The sequence below is a fragment of the Bufo gargarizans genome, chromosome 2 (genome assembly GCF_014858855.1).
Source record: "Bufo gargarizans isolate SCDJY-AF-19 chromosome 2, ASM1485885v1, whole genome shotgun sequence".
NCBI lineage: Eukaryota > Metazoa > Chordata > Amphibia > Anura > Bufonidae > Bufo > Bufo gargarizans.
In genome coordinates, this window is record NC_058081.1 from 111,900,227 (window position 1) to 111,920,526 (window position 20,300).

At 46.5% G+C, this 20,300-nt stretch overlaps 1 protein-coding gene across 2 annotated transcripts in view; it reads right to left on the reverse strand.

The window, feature by feature from the left end:
• CERS3 (ceramide synthase 3) overlaps positions 1-20,300 on the reverse strand; it is a 162,778-nt gene that overhangs the window by 64,449 nt on the left and 78,029 nt on the right. Inside the window, exon 3 of one of the 2 annotated variants that reach the window (XM_044279414.1) lies at positions 7,077-7,250. The exons of the other annotated variant lie outside the window; for it this stretch is intronic. Within the exon in view, the coding sequence (XP_044135349.1) occupies positions 7,077-7,249 (173 nt within the window). The 5' untranslated portion in view covers position 7,250. The remainder of the gene's footprint in view (positions 1-7,076; positions 7,251-20,300) is intronic. 2 annotated transcript variants of the gene reach the window in all.

Genomic DNA, 20,300 nt, shown 5'->3' on the forward strand with positions numbered 1-20,300 from the left:
TTATCAGGTTTTTTCCATTCTTTGAATTCAAAATTGTATGTTTTCATTTAATGGAAAAACTCTTGATCTTTTGTGCCCAAGATCACCAAACATATCTTGGACCGACTTCTGTTCTTTAGATTCATCCACTTTCATAGTGGCTCTAATATCCTTCAGCAGAGATTCTGTATTCTCAGGGGAAAATAAAGGTCTACCCGTGGTTTCTTCATTCGAAGAAGAGTTTGAAACTTTTAGGATTTCTCCTTGCTCATTCTCGTCTGAAGAATCTGAATCCGATACCTTGCTAGAGGGACTCTGTTTGCCCGAGGCTGAGGAAGGGAGGTACTTCTTAAACATTTTCATTGAATCAGAAAATTCAGATTTGACAATATCCTTAATACTCTGAAGCACAGATGGGGATTCCTCTTCTACCACCTTAGCCACACAATGCTGACATAATAACTTAGACCAGGAAGGGGCGAGCTTTTTCTTGCATGCAGCACACGCTTTCCCTCTGGTCTTTGTGGTAGCCTTCCTAGGGCCCTCTTTGATACTCTAAAAATAAAATAAGAGAACAAGCCCCTATTAGAACCTGACAGAGGAAAATAAAAGTTGGGGATTGACCCCCATACCCCACCAGGAGTATCGGTCTGGCATCATGACCCTCCTGGACATTAGCGCGCTGATTACTCTCATCCTCCATTATAGCAGACAGGAATAGAGCGTCTTCCATAAGAGATCCACCAATGCTTGTAGGCTGCTGGGCTCCTTCTGACCGCACGCTGAAAGGTTTTAAGTACCCTAGGTTGGGTCCCTGCCGATGCTCTCATGAGGCCTCAGTAGGAGATGTCTCTCCCCTACTTCCGAAAAGTCTTTCCACATGCGTTCCAAATACAGGAAGTTGTTCGCGCGCAGAGCACGCAGGACAAACTAACCCCGCCCCTGCCTCTGTAAGTTGCCCAGGCAGGGGGGGGGGGGGGGGGGCAGGCAGAGAAAGGCCCCAGACCTCCTGAACACTGCCAGGAGGATCCGGCGTGTCAGCATCACCTCGCAGTTATACTGGGACTGCCCAGGAACACCGGCCCGATGAAGCATCCAGGACCCAGTAGAGAAAGGCCTCAGACTATGCAGGCGGCTCTTATTGGAGAGACTTACACCGCACCAGGTAACCCCATATCATGATGTGTCTCAAGGGCTCCTGCAGCCTAAATCTAGGTCTCCACAACAAAACCGTCCTATCCATAGGACAGGAAACAGGGACTGGTGGTATAGGGGCAGGGCCCCTCTTTAAGAGCTCTCCACGAAAGTTCCCGTTTCCAGTCCTGGATGGAGGCGGTCTCTCTCAAGGGTGCAGTCATGGGCGTAAGGGAAAATGCTGTTTTAGACTTTAGACTGCATCTGTTTTGGAGCCAGTCGCGCCTTCTTCTCCTATTTCAATTTTTTTGACTAATTCAAAAGTGTTGTAACTTTTTCAGACCTATTTATGTAGGTGTGCCTGTTTTTACATCGGCTTTAGTCGTAAAAACAGTCTCATTTCTACTCCACGGCTGATGTACGTTTATTCATGAGTTTTGAGTCGCAATTTGGTCAAAATTTTGCCTTAAAAGTCGCACTTTTATGGAGATGTGCACCTATTCTCAACTTACTCGTGCAACCAGTCTTAGTGACTATGAACCTGTTGTACTTAAAAAGAGCCACCTGAGGTCAGACTAAGGGCTCATGCACACAAACGTAATTTTTTCCATGTCCGTTCCATATATTTTTTCCTCTGCGGCCTGTATGCGGAACCATTCATTCCAATGGGGCCGCAAAACAGAAATTACTCCGTGTGCATTCCGATTCTGTATGTCTGCATGGCCGCGCCGCAAAAAAGATAGACCATGTCCTATTCTTGTCCGTTTCGTGGACAATGATAGGCATTGTTAAAATGGATCCGCAAAAAAAATATAAAATACGGTACATATGGTTGTGTGCATGAGTCCGAAAGGCTAATGCAGACGACCATATATTTGTGTCCGCATCTGTTGCGCAATTTTACGGGACTGATGCAGACCTATTAAAGTCTGTCAATATGTCCGTTCCGCTGCCGAGCAAAAAAGATAGAACTTGTCCTATTCTTGTCGGTTTTAGCAGATAAGAATAGGCATTTTTATCATACGGCTGGCTGTTCCCCAAAATACGGAACGCACGCGGCCGGTATCAGTGTTTTGCGGACGGCAAAATGGATACGGTCGTCTGAATGAGCCCTAATAGAAATACGCCTAGTCTAATTCATGAAGTGCTTTGGGACTTTTTATAAATACTAGGCAACAGACAGACAGACAGACAGAAGCAAATACGCCTAATTTTATGACTAAAAACGGGCGAGCTTGATAAATGTGCCCCAATGAGCTCACCTTCAGGCAATCCTTCATTTTAAAATCTGAGTGGAGGGGTTCTTCAAAAAAGCGCACGTAAAGAGGTTTAAAGGTGCACACATTCACTATTCTTCCAGATTCTCTAGACAAATGTACACTCGACTTGGCCCGAGTGTACACGTTCTTTCATGTGGCGAGAGAGTAGTACGCTTCGGCCAAACACCTCTGGCGGCAGCTTATCTCCTATGGGGGGGGGGGGGGGGGAAATCAAGATGCAATGTGCTGGGGAGATTTGGCGCACCATGAGCCAGTCAATTCTGCAGAAATCGGTAGCCTCAACTGACATTCTTCTAATGTATGAGCACCGTAAAACATTAGGATAGGTCATTTATGTCTGAATGGTGGGGTCCGGACCCCAGTTATAGAGGAGGGGGTGAGCCTATATATGTGTTGTGGATAACAATGTTATGATAATTGTCGAGGGTCCGAGGGCTCAGACCACCAATTTAAGTATGCTGACAAAACGGGAAAAAGATTTACTGTAAACTGTACAGTGACCCAGCCGGTTCTTAGTCAGATGCTAAGCGTGTCCTGCCTCTGGAGACCCAGCACCTGACACGTTTCCGGCTGTGTCATGTACGGCCATCGGCAGGGCCTATGATCTGTTACACAACTCGCTGAATGACTGCATTGTTCAGATCAGCCTGCCATTACCGCACTGCTCTCCTGTCAGCCCTTCTGTAAGGAAATCACAACATCCTAAGCTACCACCGCTGGTGATGGTTGTGAGGCTTAGCACCCAGGGCCTGGAATCCAGGCTGCATTTTATCACCTCCCCAGCGACACATGGCCGATGTACAGCTGTAGGCCACTAGGGTATGGAGCAGACCTGGCGATTACACAGTGTACATACTGCTCCCGCCCACAGGCCCTGCAACCACAAGGCCTGCCAGAGATGGAAGACAGGAATAGCACAGCCACCTACTCATCCCGAGTCTGCTCAGCACAAGCCTGAATCAAGCCTTTATAAGCCCCCCACGGCTGGTGGTGCCCACTCCTGCTCCATAACACTCACTCAATCAACAAGTGCCCGAGAGAGCTTAGTCTCATGTCAGGAGCCTGTGTGCACAGAGCGCTGATCTGCAACCTGCTGCTCACAGGATGTTGTGAAATTACAGCTCACAGAACAAACTACTCCTCCCAACATCCACTGACAGTCTGTTTCATAGCGACCAGAGAACTGGTACAGAGTGTCTGTGTACATGTGCACAGGGTACTGTACCTGTGGTGCGAGTCGTTGTAGTGTATACATACAGGAGCAGATCAAAACTGGAGTAAAAGAAAACCAGATTAGTTGCCCATAGCAACCAATCAGATGCCACTTAAATTTTCAGAGCGCCTTTGGAAAATGGAAGAGGGAATCCGATTGGTTGCTATGGGCAACTAAGCTGGTTTTCCTTTACACTAGTTCTGATAAATCTCCCCCACATTGTATATAGATTGTGTTCTCCAGGAATTAAGAAAATGAAACAGTACAGTATACAGCTGTGTTCTACAGTAGTTTGTGTGTATAGTATACAGGTGTGTTCCACAGTAGAGTGCACAGTATACAGGTGTGTTCCACAGTAGAGTGCACAGTATACAGGTGTGTTCTATAGTGGAGTGTGTGCGCAGTATACAGGTGTGTGCTACAGCAGTGTGCGTGTGCAGTATACAGGTGTGTGGTACAGCAGTGTGTGTGTAGTATACAGGTATATAGTCCAGTAGTGTGTGTAGTATACAGGTATATAGTCCAGTAGTGTGTGTAGTATACAGGTATATAGTCCAGTAGTGTGTGTAGTATACAGGTATATAGTCCAGTAGTGTGTGTAGTATACAGGTATATAGTCCAGTAGTGTGTGTAGTCAGTAGTCCAGCAGTATAGGATATAGGTGTAGTCCAGCAGTATAGGATATAGGTGTAGTCCAGCAGTATAGGATATAGGTGTAGTCCAGCAGTATAGGATATAGGTGTAGTCCAGCAGTGTGAACGTAGAATGGGTTTATAGTATACAGGTGTGCCGTCCAGTAGTGTATAGGTGCGTCTCACAGGAGTATGTGGCCGTAGTATACAATTGTATCTTCCAGTAATGTGTGTGTGCGTAGTATACAGGAATGTTATCCAGTATTGTGTGTGTAGTCTAGTAGCTTGTATGTTTAGTATACAGGTGTGTAGTCCAGTACTGTGTAGTCCAGTACTGTGTAGTCCAGTACTGTGTGTGTGTGTGTAGTCCAGTACTGTGTGTGTGTGTGTGTGTGTAGTCCAGTACTGTGTGTGTGTGTGTGTGTGTGTAGTCCAGTACTGTGTGTGTGTGTAGTCCAGTACTGTGTGTGTGTGTAGTCCAGTACTGTGTGTGTGTGTGTGTGTGTGTGTGTAGTCCAGTACTGTGTGTGTGTGTGTGTGTGTGTGTAGTCCAGTACTGTGTGTGTGTGTGTAGTCCAGTACTGTGTGTGTGTGTGGTCCAGTACTGTGTGTGTGTGTGTGTGTAGTCCAGTACTGTGTGTGTGTGTGTAGTCCAGTACTGTGTGTGTGTGTGTGTGTGTGTAGTCCAGTACTGTGTGTGTGTGTGTAGTCCAGTACTGTGTGTGTGTGTGTGTGTGTGTGTGTGTGTGTGTAGTCCAGTACTGTGTGTGTGTGTGTGTGTGTAGTCCAGTACTGTGTGTGTGTGTGTGTGTTTAGTCCAGTACTGTGTGTGTGTGTGTGTGTGTAGTCCAGTACTGTGTGTGTGTGTGTGTAGTCCAGTACTGTGTGTGTAGTAGTGTGTGTGTAGTCCAGTACTGTGTGTGTAGTCCAGTACTGTGTGTGTAGTCCAGTACTGTGTGTGTGTGTGTGTAGTCCAGTACTGTGTGTGTGTGTGTGTAGTCCAGTACTCTGTGTGGTGTGTGTGTAGTCCAGTACTGTGTGTGTGTGTGTGTGTAGTCCAGTACTGTGTGGTGTGTGTGTGTGTAGTCCAGTACTGTGTGTGTGTGTGTGTAGTCCAGTACTGTGTGTGTGTGTGTGTGTGTGTGTAGTCCAGTACTGTGTGTGTGTGTAGTCCAGTACTGTGTGTGTGTGTGTGTGTGTAGTCCAGTACTGTGTGTGTGTGTGTGTGTGTGTAGTCCAGTACTGTGGTGTGTGTGTGTGTAGTCCAGTACTGTGTGTGTGTGTGTGTGTGTGTGTGTGTGTGTGTAGTCCAGTACTGTGTGTGTGTGTGTGTGTGGTGTGTAGTCCAGTACTGTGTGTGTGTGTAGTCCAGTACTGTGTGGTGTGTGTGTGTGTAGTCCAGTACTGTGTGTGTGTGTGTGTGTAGTCCAGTGACTGTGTGTGTGTGTGTGTGTGTGTAGTCCAGTACTGTGTTGTGTGTGTGTGTGTAGTCCAGTACTGTGTGTGTGTGTGTGTAGTCCAGTACTGTGGTGTGTGTGTGTGTGTGGTGTGGTAGTCCAGTACTGTGTGTGTGTGTGTGTGTGTAGTCCAGTACTGTGTGTGTGTGTGTGTGTAGTCCAGTACTGTGTGTGTGTGTGTGTGTGTGTGTAGTCCAGTACTGTGTGTGTGTGTGTGGTAGTCCAGTACTGTGTGTGTGTGTGTGTGTAGATCCAGTACTGTGTGTGTGTGTGTGTGTGTGTAGTCCAGTACTGTGTGTGTGTGTGTGTGTAGTCCAGTACTGTGTGGTTGTGTGTGTGTAGTCCAGTACTGTGTGTGTGTGGTGTGTGTGTAGTCCATACTGTGTGTGTGTGTGTGGTGTAGTCCAGTACTGTGTGTGTGTGTGGGTGTGTGTGTAGTCCAGTACTGTGTGTGTGTGTGTGTAGTCCAGTACTGTGTGTGTGTGTGTGTGTAGTCCAGTACTGTGTGTGTGTGTGTGTGTAGTCCAGTACTGTGTGTGTGTGTGTGTGTAGTCCAGTACTGTGTGTGTGTGTGTGTGTGTAGTCCAGTACTGTGTGTGTGTGTGTGTGTGTAGTCCAGTACTGTGTGTGTGTGTGTGTGTGTAGTCCAGTACTGTGTGTGTGTGTGTGTGTGTAGTCCAGTACTGTGTGTGTGTGTGTGTGTGTAGTCCAGTACTGTGTGTGTGTGTGTGTGTAGTCCAGTACTGTGTGTGTGTGTGTGTAGTCCAGTACTTGTGTGTGTGTGTGTGTAGTCCAGTACTGTGTGTGTGTGTGTGTGTGTGTGTGTGTGTAGTCCAGTACTGTGTGTGTGTGTGTGTGTGTGTGTGTGTGTAGTCCAGTACTGTGTGTGTGTGTGTGTGTGTGTGTGTGTAGTCCAGTACTGTGTGTGTGTGTGTGTGTGTGTGTAGTCCAGTACTGTGTGTGTGTGTGTGTGTATGTTGTGTGTTGTGTAGTCCAGTACTGTGTGTGTGTGTGTAGTCAAGTACTGTGTGTGTGTGTGTAGTCCAGTACTGTGTGTGTGTGTAGTCCAGTACTGTGTGTGTGTGTAGTCCAGTACTGTGTGTGTGTGTAGTCCAGTACTGTGTGTGTGTGTGTGTAGTCCAGTACTGTGTAATGGATCAGAGGTGGCGCACACAGGAGAGATGTAAAATACCGGTATTTAAAGGAAAAGTTGAGCCGTGTCCAAGAACAACCAATTAGGTGGCTGCTTTCATTTTCCCAAAATTATAAAAGGTTGTATTTGATTGGCTGTGACCGGCAACTGCCCCAGTGCGTTGTGTGTCCGTGTGTGCACTGGGTGTGACAGCGGATCTCCGTCTTCGTGGACGGGCTGGCGACTTACCTCTCAAAGCCGTGTCTGAGCAGCATGAAGAGCAGGGCGAGCGGCAGGGTGACGAGGAGCTGGGACGTGGACGCGGCGCCGGTGCCTTCGCTGTTCTGAAAGTCATCCCAGGTGTAGTTACACGGCAACCAGATCCTCTCCGACCAGAACCAGTCGCTCAGAGTCCGCAGCATCCTGGAGAGGAGAGAGGCGGCGGCACAGGGTTAGGAGGACGGCACCGGCACAACTACAAGACGAGGGCTGGGACTGGCACAGTGCGCTGCTCGGAGGGGAAGTGATTCATTCTTCCGCAGGGATGTGTTCTGGCTCCCTTTCCCCCTCTCTTCACTTCTCTGCTTTTTTTTTTTTTTTTTTTTTTTTTTGTGTCTTGTACTTCTCTAGCTTTATAAAGGGGAGGAGAGATAGATGGCCAGTGCCGGCCGATTGGATGACAGGGATGTGGAGGGCGTGTCCTGCTCACCAGCCATAAACCCAAGGTGGACCTGGTCATGCTGGGAGTTGTAGTGTCACATCAGATAGAAATCCACGGGTTGTCCACCACTGCTTTATATAGCTACCCTAGGGTTCTGTTCACATCTGTGCTGTTTATGCAGGACAGCACCCAATGGAATATAATGGGGTCCGCTGGGCTTCCATCATGGATGGTGCACGATGTTCTATCAGACATAATAGTGCTGACTGACCTTAGATAAGGGCTCATGCACACGACCGTTTGTATTTTGCGGTCTGCCAAAAATACGGATGACGTCCATGTGTATTCTGTATTTTGTGGAACAGAACTGGCCCCTAATAGAGCAGTACTATCCTTGTCTGTTATACGGACAATAATAGGACGTGTTCTATAATTTTGCGGAACGGATATAAGGAAGCAGAATCCACACGGAGTAACTTCTGTTTTGTTTTTGCCGACCCATTGAAATGAATGGTTCCGCAGACGGTCCACAAAAAAACCCAGAATGGACACAGAAAAAAAATACGTTCGTGTGCATGAGCCCTAAGGGTCACACACTGGACCAGATTTACTAATACTAAAGATGTGTAAGGTTAGGCTACTTTCACACTCGCGTTTTGTGCGGATCCATCATAAACAGATCTGTTCAGAACGGATCCGTTTGTATTATCTGTAACATAGCCAAAACGGATCCGTCTTGAAGACCATTGAAAGTCAATGGAGGACGGATCCGTTTTCTATTGTGCCAGTGTCCCCATTGACTTACATTGTGTGTCCGAACGGATCAGTTTGGCTTAGTTTCGTCAGACGGACACCAAAACGCTGCAGGCAGCGTTTTGTTGTCCGCCTCCAAAGCGGAATGGAGACGGTAGGGAGGCAAACTGATGCATTCTGAGCGGATCCTTTTTCCATTTAGAATGCAAACTGATCTGTTTTGGACCGCTTGTGAGATCCCATGACTGATCTCACAAACGGAAAGACAAAACGCCAGTGTGAAAGTAGCCTTAGACCAGGCATCCTCAAACTGCAGCCCTCCAGCTGTTGTAAAACTACAACTCCCACAATGCCCTGCTGTAGACTGATACCTGTAGGCTGTTCAGGCATGCTGGGAGTTGTAGTTTTGCAACAGCTGGAGGGCTGCAGTTTGAGGATGCCTGCCTTAGACAGTGCATCCTAGGCCCTGCCCTTTCCCACAAAGCCACACCCATTTTCTGACAAGCCCCACCCCCTTTCCAAGCCTGGTGTGGAGAAAGTGTAGAAACCCTACTTGCAGCCTACAGATATCGGGGATGTTGGGAGTTGTAGTTTTGCAACAGCGGGAGAGCCGTAGGTTGGGCATCCCTGATCTAATTTCACTGAGTGAACAAAAGCGTAATTGCCTCCCACTATCAATACCATTCACTGAAGGGACGCTATGAATAAAACTAACCTTTATTGAGATATACCTTAAAATCAAAGGGAAGACAAAGGAAAAACTCCCCAAAATACACCGTCCAATGAATTAATGAGGGCAGCGGTGCGCTGTAGCGCTATTAGACCCAGCTGCGCGGTCACTGGGGTGCAGACTAATTCATCACAAATGATGGGCTTAGTACTCAGGGACGATAGAAACAATGCTACTAATCAACTGCTACAGGTAACATCCCACCTAAGGCTACTTTCACACTTGCGTTTTGGCCTTCCGTTTGTGAGATCCGTTCAGGGCTCTCACACGCGGTCCAAAACGGAAAAGGATCCGCTCAAAATGCATCAGTTTGCCTCCGTTCCGTCTCCATTCCGCTTTGGAGGCGGACACCAAAACTCTGCTTGTAGCATTTTGGTGTCCGTCTGACGAAACTGAACCAAACGGATCCGTCCTGACACACAATGCAAGTCAACGGGGATGGATCCGTTTTCTCTGGCACAATAGAAAATGGATCCGTCCTCCATTGACTTTCAATGGTGTTCAAGATGGATCCGTCCTGGATATGTTACAGATAATACAAACTGATCCATTCTGAACGGATGCAGACGGTTGTATTATCTGAACGGATCCGTCTGTGCAGATCCATGATGGATCCGTCTGTGCAGATCCATGATGGATCCGTCTGTGCAGATCCATGATGGATCCGCACCAAACGCGAGTGTGAAAGTAGCCTTACTCAAGTTGATAAACCTCTGCCCATGTCTAACAGCCTACCCAGGGCTGCCATCAGAAATTTTGGGGCCCCTAACACAGCTCAAGCCCTGGGCCCCCCCACCCCTTTTGTCGCCCCCCCTTGACTCAGCCCATTGACAACACCCTTTAACCCGCCCCTTTTTGTGGATGGCACTGTTATGGGGGGTATCTGCGGATGACACTGTTATGGGGGGTATCTGCGGATGACACTGTTATGGGGGGTATCTGCGGATGACACTGTTATGGGGGGTATCTGGATGACACTGTTATGGAGGGGGTTCTGTGGACGACACTGTTATGGAGGGGGATCTGTGGATTACACATACCATATATGGCATCTTATGGAGGGGGATCTGTGGATGACACTATTATAGGGGATCTGTGGATGACACTGTTATGGGGGGGAAATCTGTGGATGACACTTATGGGGGGGATCTGTGCATGACACTGTTATGGGGGGGATCTGTGCATGACACTGTTATGGGGGGGATCTGTGGATGACACTGTTATGGAGGGGGATCTGTGGATGACACATACCGTATATAGCATCTTATGCTATGTGTTATCCACAGATCCCCCTCCATAACAGTGTCATCCACAGATCCCCCCCATAAGTGTCATCTACAGATTCCCCCCCCCCATAAGTGTCATCCACAGACCCCACCCCCATAACAGTGCCATCCACAGTCTGGATCCCCATAACAGTGTCATCCATGGATCCCCCTCCCTATAATAGTGCCGCCATCCATAAATACCCCTCCCCGCCGCTCACAGTAGTATACATTTTTAAACTGTAATCTGTATCCTGCAGACAGTAACTTTAAATCAGCACTCATCTCTTTACTACCTTACATTCAGCTCCCTCCAGTAACAGGCAGTGCAGGCGGCAGCGCTCACTCACTGACATCACGCGCCTGTGCCGCCTAGTGGGAGGAGCAGGCGCGTGACGTCAGTGAGTGAGCAGCGCCCGCACTGCCTGTTACTGTAGCTGAGTCAGTGTAAGATAGATATAAGCGCTGATTTAAAGTTAACTGACACACAAAAAAAAAAGGCTCTGGATCGGCCGCCCCCCCCTGGGTCCAGGCTCCTTACTGGGGTATCGGCTTTACCCCCCTGATGGCGGCCCTGAGCCTACCAATACAGAGCGCGCGTCCACTGTATAGACACGTGCAGGCAGTAGCTGTGATAGGGGCACGAATCAACTTGGTAACCTAACTGTACACATATGGCCCCCCTGACTGTTCAAGTCGCTCTGCTTGACGCGTTTTCCAGATAATGGCTCATCAGGAGCATTACTTCAACAGGGTTCAAACATGCAACATACAAGCTGCCGGCCTCATATGCAGAGGCCACGGCAAACAGCACTGGAGTGGCCTCTGCCTCTGTATATGAGGCCAGCGGCTTGTATCATTTTTGATGAATTAGTCTGCACCCCAGTGACCACGCAGCTGGGTCTAACAGCGCACCGGCGCCCTCTTTAACATTGGTCACTGAGTGGTGTGTGCAGATTTATATTCATTGGGACGGTGTATTTTAGGAAGGTGTTTTCTTTGATTTCCCTTTGATTTTAAGGTATATCTCTCAATAAAGGTTAGTTTTATTCGTAGGGTCCCTGATCTAGACTGATAGTTCTTTTTGTACAATGAAAGCCTATAACAACAGGATAGGTTTTCATGGTGACATTTTTCAAATTATGGAAACTAAACTGTACTTTTGAAGGGGATGTGGATGACATAGCGGTAACCCTAGCCCCGTCACCCCACATACAGGGGACAGGCTCTGTATTAGATCAAGAGGAGGATCACAGCTCAAGGAACAAGTCATGATGTAAAAGTGTTTTTGTCGTCCCTTATAAAGTCCCTTATAATATAGCAGATTTTTTTTTTTTAGGCCTCATGCACACGACCGCTGTGTGCATCTGCGTCCGTTCCGTCATTTTTCACAGTTTAGCGGAGGTCCCATTCGTTTCTATGGAGCTGTGAAAAAAACCTGATAGTCCTCCGTTTTATCTCCGCGTCTGTGATCCGTGATTCCAGTCCGTCAAAAAAATATAACCTGTCCTATTCTTGTCAGTGGAAAACGGAGGACCAATCCATTCAAGTCAATGGGTCCGTCAAAAAAAAAAACGGATGCACAACTGGTATGTCATCCGTGTCCGCGTCCGTGCAATAAAATGACACTTTTCATTAACCTTCCTTTTTTTCCCCCCTGTCAGACAAAAAAAAGGAAGACACAAGGAAACACACAACTGAAGAAAAATCGGACACGGACCACTGAAGCCAAATCACTGACAGTGAAAAAACACTGTCGTGTGCATGAGGCCTTAAATAGTGTCGAAAAAACGACTGTAATAGCATTAAAGGGGTTATCCAAACTATAAAACATGCCCCCCAATGTCCGGGCCCCTGATATAGAGTATACTTACCCCAGCACCCGCGTCGCTCGTGAACCCCGCACAGCTTCCGCTGCATCTCCCCAGTGCGCGGATCAATACATACAATGGGGGGAGTAGCCAATAGGAGGCTGCGATGGGGATGAGCCTCCCTAGTGACACCCGCGATGCTATGGAGGCTCGTCCCCTTCGCGGCCTGTTATTACCTGCTCCCCCGTTGGCAGATGTTTTTGACTCACATGACAGGGATATTCAGTGGCGGCCGTGCAGGGATCAGGAGCGACGCGGGGTAATGATGATCTGTATGAGGGGCCTGTTTTATAGTTTGGATAACCCCTTTAATACATCGACCAAATAAACTACATTTTAAATACCAAATAATATAAATAAAAAATAATGGAAATTGATGGTATAACTACATGAAAGAAAGTATGCTATCAGATTATTCGTTTTACACTCGCGTTCAGAGATCCGGCAGGCTGTTCCAGCAGAGAATAGCCGGAGCTCTCTGGGTGCCGAATGCCTGCCAGCCACATTAAAGGGGTTATCCAATATCATAAACAGCCCCCCCATGTGCCGGGCCCCTCAGAGGGAATATACGTACCCCGCTCCTGGTCCCCGTACTGCCGCTGCTGCTTCTCCCTGTACACGGATGAAAACACCCGGTGTCTGGGGGGAGCCTCCCTAGCGTCGCGGGTGACATGCTAGGGAAGCTCGTCCCGTCTCGTCTGCCATTGGATGCCCCCCCTCCAACACCGGATGTTTTCATCTGCGTACGGGGAGAAGCAGCAGCGACGGTGCGGGGACTAGGAGAGGGGTAAGTATATTCCCTCTGAAGGGTGCGGCACATGGGGGGGCTGTTTATGATATTGGATAACCCCTTTAATTATAATGGGGACCGGTGGAGATCCGGCCCCAACCCGGCAAATATGGAGGATTGGCCGGACAAATACCTCTGCACTAAAACCAGCAATGCCGGATCCAGAGAACTTCAGCAGGACGCCCCTGCCGGATTTCTGAACACTAGTGTCAAACTAGCAAAATAGTTTTTTTAGGAGTAATTACATCTCTACAGGTTCTGCAGTAGTAATTCCACTACGCCTATGTCACTGCAGGTTTCTGGGAAACTGGCTGATAGCCCTCGGATGCTGTAGGGATATTCCCATTAACAAATATGTGGAAGGGCTCATGCACACAAACTTATTTTCTTTCCATGTCCGTTCCATTTTTTTGGGGACCGTATACGGAACCAATCATTTCAGCGGGTCCGCAAAAAATAAACGGAAGTTACTTTGTGTGCAGTTTTGTCTGCGATTGCATTCAGTTTTTTTCCGAGCGGGTGCAATGCGTTTTGATGCGTTTAAAAAAAACACGTGATAAAAAACTGAAGGTTTACAAACAACATCTCCTAGCAACCATCAGTGAAAAATTAATTGCATCCGCACTTGCTTCCGGATGCAATGCGTTTTTCACTGAAGCCCCATTCACTTCTATGGGGCCAGGGCTTCGTGAAAAACAAGGAATATAGAACATGCTGCGATTTTCACACAACGCAGAACTGATGCGTGAAAAAAACCCGCTCATGTACACAGGATGGGTCAGGATTCAGTGCGGGTGCTATGTGTTCACGTCACGCATTGAACCCGCGTTGAAAACGTACTCGTGTGAAAGAGGCCTAAGGGTGGGTTCACATGAAGGTTTTCAATGGCGCTTTTTGGCACTTTTGCATGTTATAGGTATATTTTTGCACCATTTTTTTTTTGCTGGCTCCAGGTGTGAGCTGAAAGTCTGTGGGAATTATGAAACACGGGACACACAAGTGTTTTTTTGCTCTTGACGTTTTTGTTCATTAGGTGGAGTTTTTTGTCCTTGCTGTAGCTTTTGCCATTTTGTCATCACTATAGGGGGAAAACGCCATTAACCCCTTCCCAACCAGCGCCGTAATAGTACGGCGCTGTGGGAAGTGACTTCCCGACCAGCGCTGTAGTACTACGGCGCGCTGATTGGGTGGGTGCAGAGGACCGGCTGTTCTCATTAGCCGGACCCCTGCTGTATGAGCCAACATCGGTGAAAACACTGATGCTGGCGCATTAACTCTCACTATGCCCCGGTCAGCGCTGACCGTGGGGAGTGTGGAGGAAGGGAGCTCCCTCCCTATTCCCATCGGGTCCCCATGCTGCTGTGATTGGGACCCGATGGCTGGAATGGCAGCCTGATGAGTGATGCACTTACAGCCAATGCATTACAATACAGATGTATTGTAATGCATTGGAGAGGGAATCAGACCCCAGAAGTTGTGGAAAAGAAAAAAAAAGTTAAAATAAAGTTTTGCATAATTAAAAAAAATACAAGTTTAAAGTAAAAAAAATAAAGTGTTCTTTTCCCATAATAAAAAAGAAAGAAAACTATACATATTAGGTATTGCTGCGTCTGTATCAACCAGCTCTATAAAGATATCACATTATCCACCCTGTCAGGTGAACGCAGTAAAAAAAAAAAAACTGTGCCAAAATAGCAATTTTTGGGTAACTTTCCCCTCACAAAAAGTGTAATACCAAGCAATCAAAAAGTCTTATGTACCCTAAAATGGTACCAATCAAACTGTCATCTCATCCCGCAAAAAATGAGCCCCCACATAAGACGATCACTCAAAAAATTTAAATCAATGGTGCTTGTAAACCAATCCATCGAATTCTGCGATGCAAAAGCCATATGACGCTCCTTCTGTTCTGAATCCTGCCATGTGCCCACACTGCAGTTTACCACCACACATGGGGTGTTGCCGTATTCAGGAGAAAATGGGTAACAAACTATGGAGTGCTTTTTCTCCTGTTACCCCTTGTGAAAATGAGAAATTTGGGGCTAAAGCAACTTTTTATTGGAAGAAATGAAATTCACAAGATTTGCTGTGCCTGCGCACTTCATTCCCCATTATGGGCAGAGGCACAAGAGCAATTAATGCGCATGTGCCGGCCCGTACATCTAGTCAGCCTGTGCCTCTGCCCATAATGCGGAATGAAGTGCGCAGGCACGGCGAATCTTGTAAATGGCGCTGGATTTCTGAAGAACCTAGGGGGGGCCAGAGGGGTGAAAGGGGAGGGGTTTCATATGAAAAGCGATGAGGGGCCTGGGCACCGGCCGCTTGAGCGCCGCACCTGGACACCTTTAGAACCTAATTAACATAATCGACGGACAGCTATACAGTAAGTAGCATTCTAATATGGGGACTATAATGCAGATCATGGGGTTAGTGTTCTATAATGGACAGTTAAGGTGAAAGACTCCCTTTAAGTTTGTCAGGCTATCCTGGCTGAGGAATAGGATAGGGTCGTGCACCGCCAGATCCCCATCGACTACAGTGGGATCTGACAGGGATCTGGACCTTTTCTATCATGGGTGCCGGATTTCACGCAGACAAAAAATAGTGCATGGACCTCTGAAGGAACAGCTTGCCGGATTTAAAAATGCAGATGTGAAACTAGCCTAAGGCCCATCATCCAAGCGAATCTGAAACAGGGCTTTTTTGACTACTGAAAAAATGGCAGTATAAGTGCATGTGTGGAGATCCGGCAGGCAGCTACATGTATGCTGTCCGGCCCCATTAACTTTAAGGGCTCGTTCACACGAAGGTTTTTTGCGTTCCTTATATGGACCGTTTTATGCATTTTTTTGGTGGCCAGATCTCCCAAATGCTAGTGTGAAAGTAGCTTTAGGGCATCTGTTTTTTTGGTGGCCTTTTTTTTTTTTTTCAACATTTCAGTGTGAACTGCGTTTTATTTCTGGTGTGTTTTTCCCTATAGTAAGAAATGTAATAATGCTTGCAGAAAAAGCCATCAGAAAGACAAAAAAGTAACCTAATGAACAAAAAGTAGCAAGTGGCAAAATAACGAGTGTGTATCCTGCGTTTCATTTTTCCCATAAATGTTAAAAAAACACCACCAAAAGCATATAAGTGAAAGCATCCAATATCCTTCTTTTATATCTCTCATTTTTTAACCCACTTCTGTCTTTAGCTCAAATATCTAATAATTTTCCAGAAAATGCGTGTGACACCACTTTTACCCTGGGTTCTGAAAGGAGCGCTCTGTATGCGCGATTTTACCGGCGTTTACAATCGCGCATACAGAGACAAGCGAACACCCATTGTCGCGCGTTCCCGAAAGTCTATGTACGGGAACGCGCAACAAAACGCCCCAAAGAAGCTCAAGAACTTTTTTGAGCGTAGGGCGTTTTTCAGTGCGTTCAAACGCGCTGTAAAACGCTCAAGTGTGAACCAGGGCCATAGGGAAGCATTGGTTTTCATGTGTTGAGCGTTTTACAGCGCATTTGAACGCGCTGTAAAACGCTCAGGTGTGAACCCAGCCTTAGGCTACATTCACATACACATTCATGTATTGTTGGCTGAACCCGCTGTTCTCAACTTGTTCTCTAGCTTGGCTTACAGCTTAAGGCCCCCTGCACACGAACGTGTGCACCCCGTGGTCGTGCTGCGGCCCGCAAAATGCGGGCCGCAATGCACGAACATAGTCCGTTGTGCAGCCACGGCAGATCGCGGACCCATTCACTTGAATGTGTCCGCGATCAGGCCGTTCCGCAAAAAGATAGGACATGTTCTATCTTTTTGCGGAACAGAAGTACGGGACAAAACCCCACGGAAGCACTCCGTAGTGCTTCCGTAGGGTTCCGTTCCGTGCTTCCATTCCGCATCTCCAGATTTGTGGACCCATCCGTGATACGGAATGCGCACGGAACGGCACCCGTGTATTGCGGATCCGCAAATGCGGTCCGCAATACGGCAACGGGGTGCACACGTTCGTGTGCAGGGGGCCTAAGACCTCTTTCACACTACCGTATGGCTATTTCAGTGTTTTGCGGTCTGTTTTTCACTGATCCGTTGTTCCGTTTTTTTGTTTCCGTTCCGTTTTTCTGTTCCGTTTTCTGTATGGCATATACAGTATACAGTAATTACATAGAAAAAATTGGGCTGGGCATAACATTTTCAATAGATGGTTCCGCAAAAATGGAATGGATGCATTTTCGTATGTGTTCCGTTTTTTTTGCGGACCCATTGACTTGAATGGAGCCACGGAATGTGACTTGTGGGCAATAATAGGACATGTTCTATCTTTGAACGGAAATACGGAAGCGGAATGCATATGGAGTACATTCAGGTTTTTTTTGCGGAACCATCGAAATGAATGATTCCGTATACAGACCATATACGAAACGCTAAAAACGGGCCGCAAAATGGAAAAAAAAAACGGTAGTGTGAAAAAGGCCTAACCCTTTCCTGATTCACCCTATTTTTGTAAATCTGACATGTCATTTTCTATGATAGTAACTTTGGAATGCTTATACTTCTCCAAGCCATTCTGAGAGGGTTTTCTTGTGACACATTGTACTTCATGTTAGTGGTAAATCTGAGTTGATGTCTTACCTTTCTTTCTTAACAAATTCTAAATTTACAGACAATTTGGAAAAATTAGCTATTTTAAAAATTTTACAAATTTCATTGCTTTTAAGACCCCATTCACACGACTGTAATTTTGGTCTGCATTTTGTGTGGTTCGGGTGCAGACCCATTCACTTTGATGGGGCTGCAAAAGATGCGGACAGCACACCGTGTGCTATCCGCATCTGTATGTCCTATCCGTGGCACCTGCAAAAGAAAAATAGAACATGCCCTATTCTTGTCCGTTTTACGGACAAGGATTGGAGTGTTCGATAGAGGACAAGATGTTCCGTTCCACAAAATGCAGGACACACAGTTGGTGTCCATGTTTTGTGGATCCACTAAACAGGCTACGGTGCCGTGCATGAGCCCTAAGACAGTGACACCTCACAAAATTGTTATTAATTAACATACACCATATGTCTACTTTATGTTGGCATCAGTTTATTAATGTTATTTTATTTGTTCGAATTTTAGCAATTTTTCAAGAAAATTTCAAAAACCGCCATATGGTTTTTGTAGGGCAGATTATGCTGGAATAGTTTTTGGGTTCTACTGTATGTCACATGTGAAGTGACCCTGACATACCCCTACATCAGAAACCCCCAATAAGTGACCACATTTTGGAAACTACATCCCTCTATTTAAGTGGTGTGGTGAGGGCTTTGACCTGACAAGCTTTTCAAATAAGGCTACTTTCACATTAGCGTTCGGGGCTCCGCTTGTGAGTTCCATTTGAAGTCTCTTACAAGCGGCCCCGAACACATCCGTCCAGCCCTAATGCATTCTGAGTGGATGCGGATCCGCCCAGAATGCATCAGTCTGGCACCGTCTGTCCTCCGCTCCGCTCAGCAGGCGGACACCTGAACGCTGCTTGCAGCGTTTAGGTGTCCGCCTGGCCGTGCGGAGGCAAACGGATCCGTCCAGAGTTACAATGGAAGTCAATGGGGGCGGATCCGTTCGAAGGTGACACAATATGGTGCATTTTTCAAACTGATCCGCCCCCCATTGACTTTCAATGTAAAGTCTGGACGGATCTGTCTGAATACAAATTGTACTTTCAATGTAAAGTCTGGACGGATCCGTCTGAATACAAATTGTACTTAGACTTTTTTAGTGAAATATAATGCAGACGGTTCCGTCTGAACGGATACCATCGTTTGCATTATAGGAGCGGATCCGTCTGTACAAATACCAGACGGATACGCTCCGAACGCAAGTGTGAAAGTAGCCTAATTTAAAATCTCTTGGCTGTGAATATGAAAAATTATATTTTTTCTAATAAAATGTTGCTTTAGCCACCAATTTTTAATTCTCACAATGGGTAACAGGAGAAAAAGGATGCTGACATTTGTTACCCATTTTATCCTGAATATGGCAGCACACATTATGTGGTTGTTGACTACTTTATATGGCACACTGCAGGGCTCAGAAGTGAAGGAGCACCGTTTGGGCTTTTGGAATATGGATTTTGCTGTAATGGTTTTTGGGCACTTCATCATATTTGCAGAGCCCCTGAAGTACCAGTAAAGTGGAAATCCTCAATAAGTGACCCCATTTTGGAAGCTACACCCCTCAAGTTATTTTTCAAGGGGTGGTGTCACCATTTTTATACCACAAGTGTTTTGCAGAGATAAATGAGCAGGGAACTGTGCACAATTAAAACTGAAAGTTCACAGATATGTCCTTTAACTGCCTGCTATGCTGTGCCCAGCTCTTGCCATCTTAGGGTCCATTCACACGTCCGTTTTTTCTTTCCTGATCTGTTCCGTTTTTTGCGGAACAGATCAGGACCAGATCAGGACCCATTCATTTTCAATGAGTCCTGGAAGAAATCGGACAGCACAATGTGTGCTGTCCGTTTCCGTTGTTCCGTTCCGCATGTCCGTTTAAATATAAAACATGTCCTATTATGTTCCTGAAAAATCGGATCCTGGTACAATGCAAAGTCAATGGTTCCGCAAAAAACGGAAGACATTCGGATGTCATTCCGTATGTCTTCCGTTTTTTGCGGAATCCGTTCCTGGAAACACAATTATTTTTTTTTTTTTTTTTTAAAAGAAATCCAAACAACTTTTTTTGATTACTGAAATGTATACATGTTTCCGTTTTTTGCGGATCCGCAAAAATGGATGACATACGGAAACATTTTCAGGAACAACGGATCCGCAAAAAACGGACCGAAATTCGGATTATAGAAAAATACTGACGTGTGAATGTAGCCTAAGACACATCACACCCTTTAAATTAAAAGAAAAAAAGGTACGGTGTAAGCCAGTAGAAAACAGGTTTATTGCTCTCATTAAGAGAAACAAAATTAGTCTAGAAGGTATAATACCTTTTTATGTCTTACAAAAATAGAAGCAATAATGTTACATTGAGAGCTTCTGAGACAACTCACATCTCTTCCTCATGCTTAATATCACAGTTTGAAGAAACTGCTATATTTATATACAAAATTAACAGAAACATGGTGTAATGAATGGACATCTGAAAAACAACAGAATATAAAAAATGCTTGAGAATGAGTCCTTAAAGGGGTTATCCAATTTCAAGAAACCCCCTCCACATGTGCCAGGCCACCTCCTCACCGGTAATATACTTACGCCGCTCCTGGTCCCTGCACCGCTGCTGCTTCTCCCTGGACACGGATGAAGACATTCAGTGTCGGGAGGGTGCAGCCAATGGCAGACGGTGACGAGCCTCCCTAGCGTCACCCGTGATGCTAGGGAAGCCCGTCCCCGCCTACCCCTCAACATACTGAATGTTGT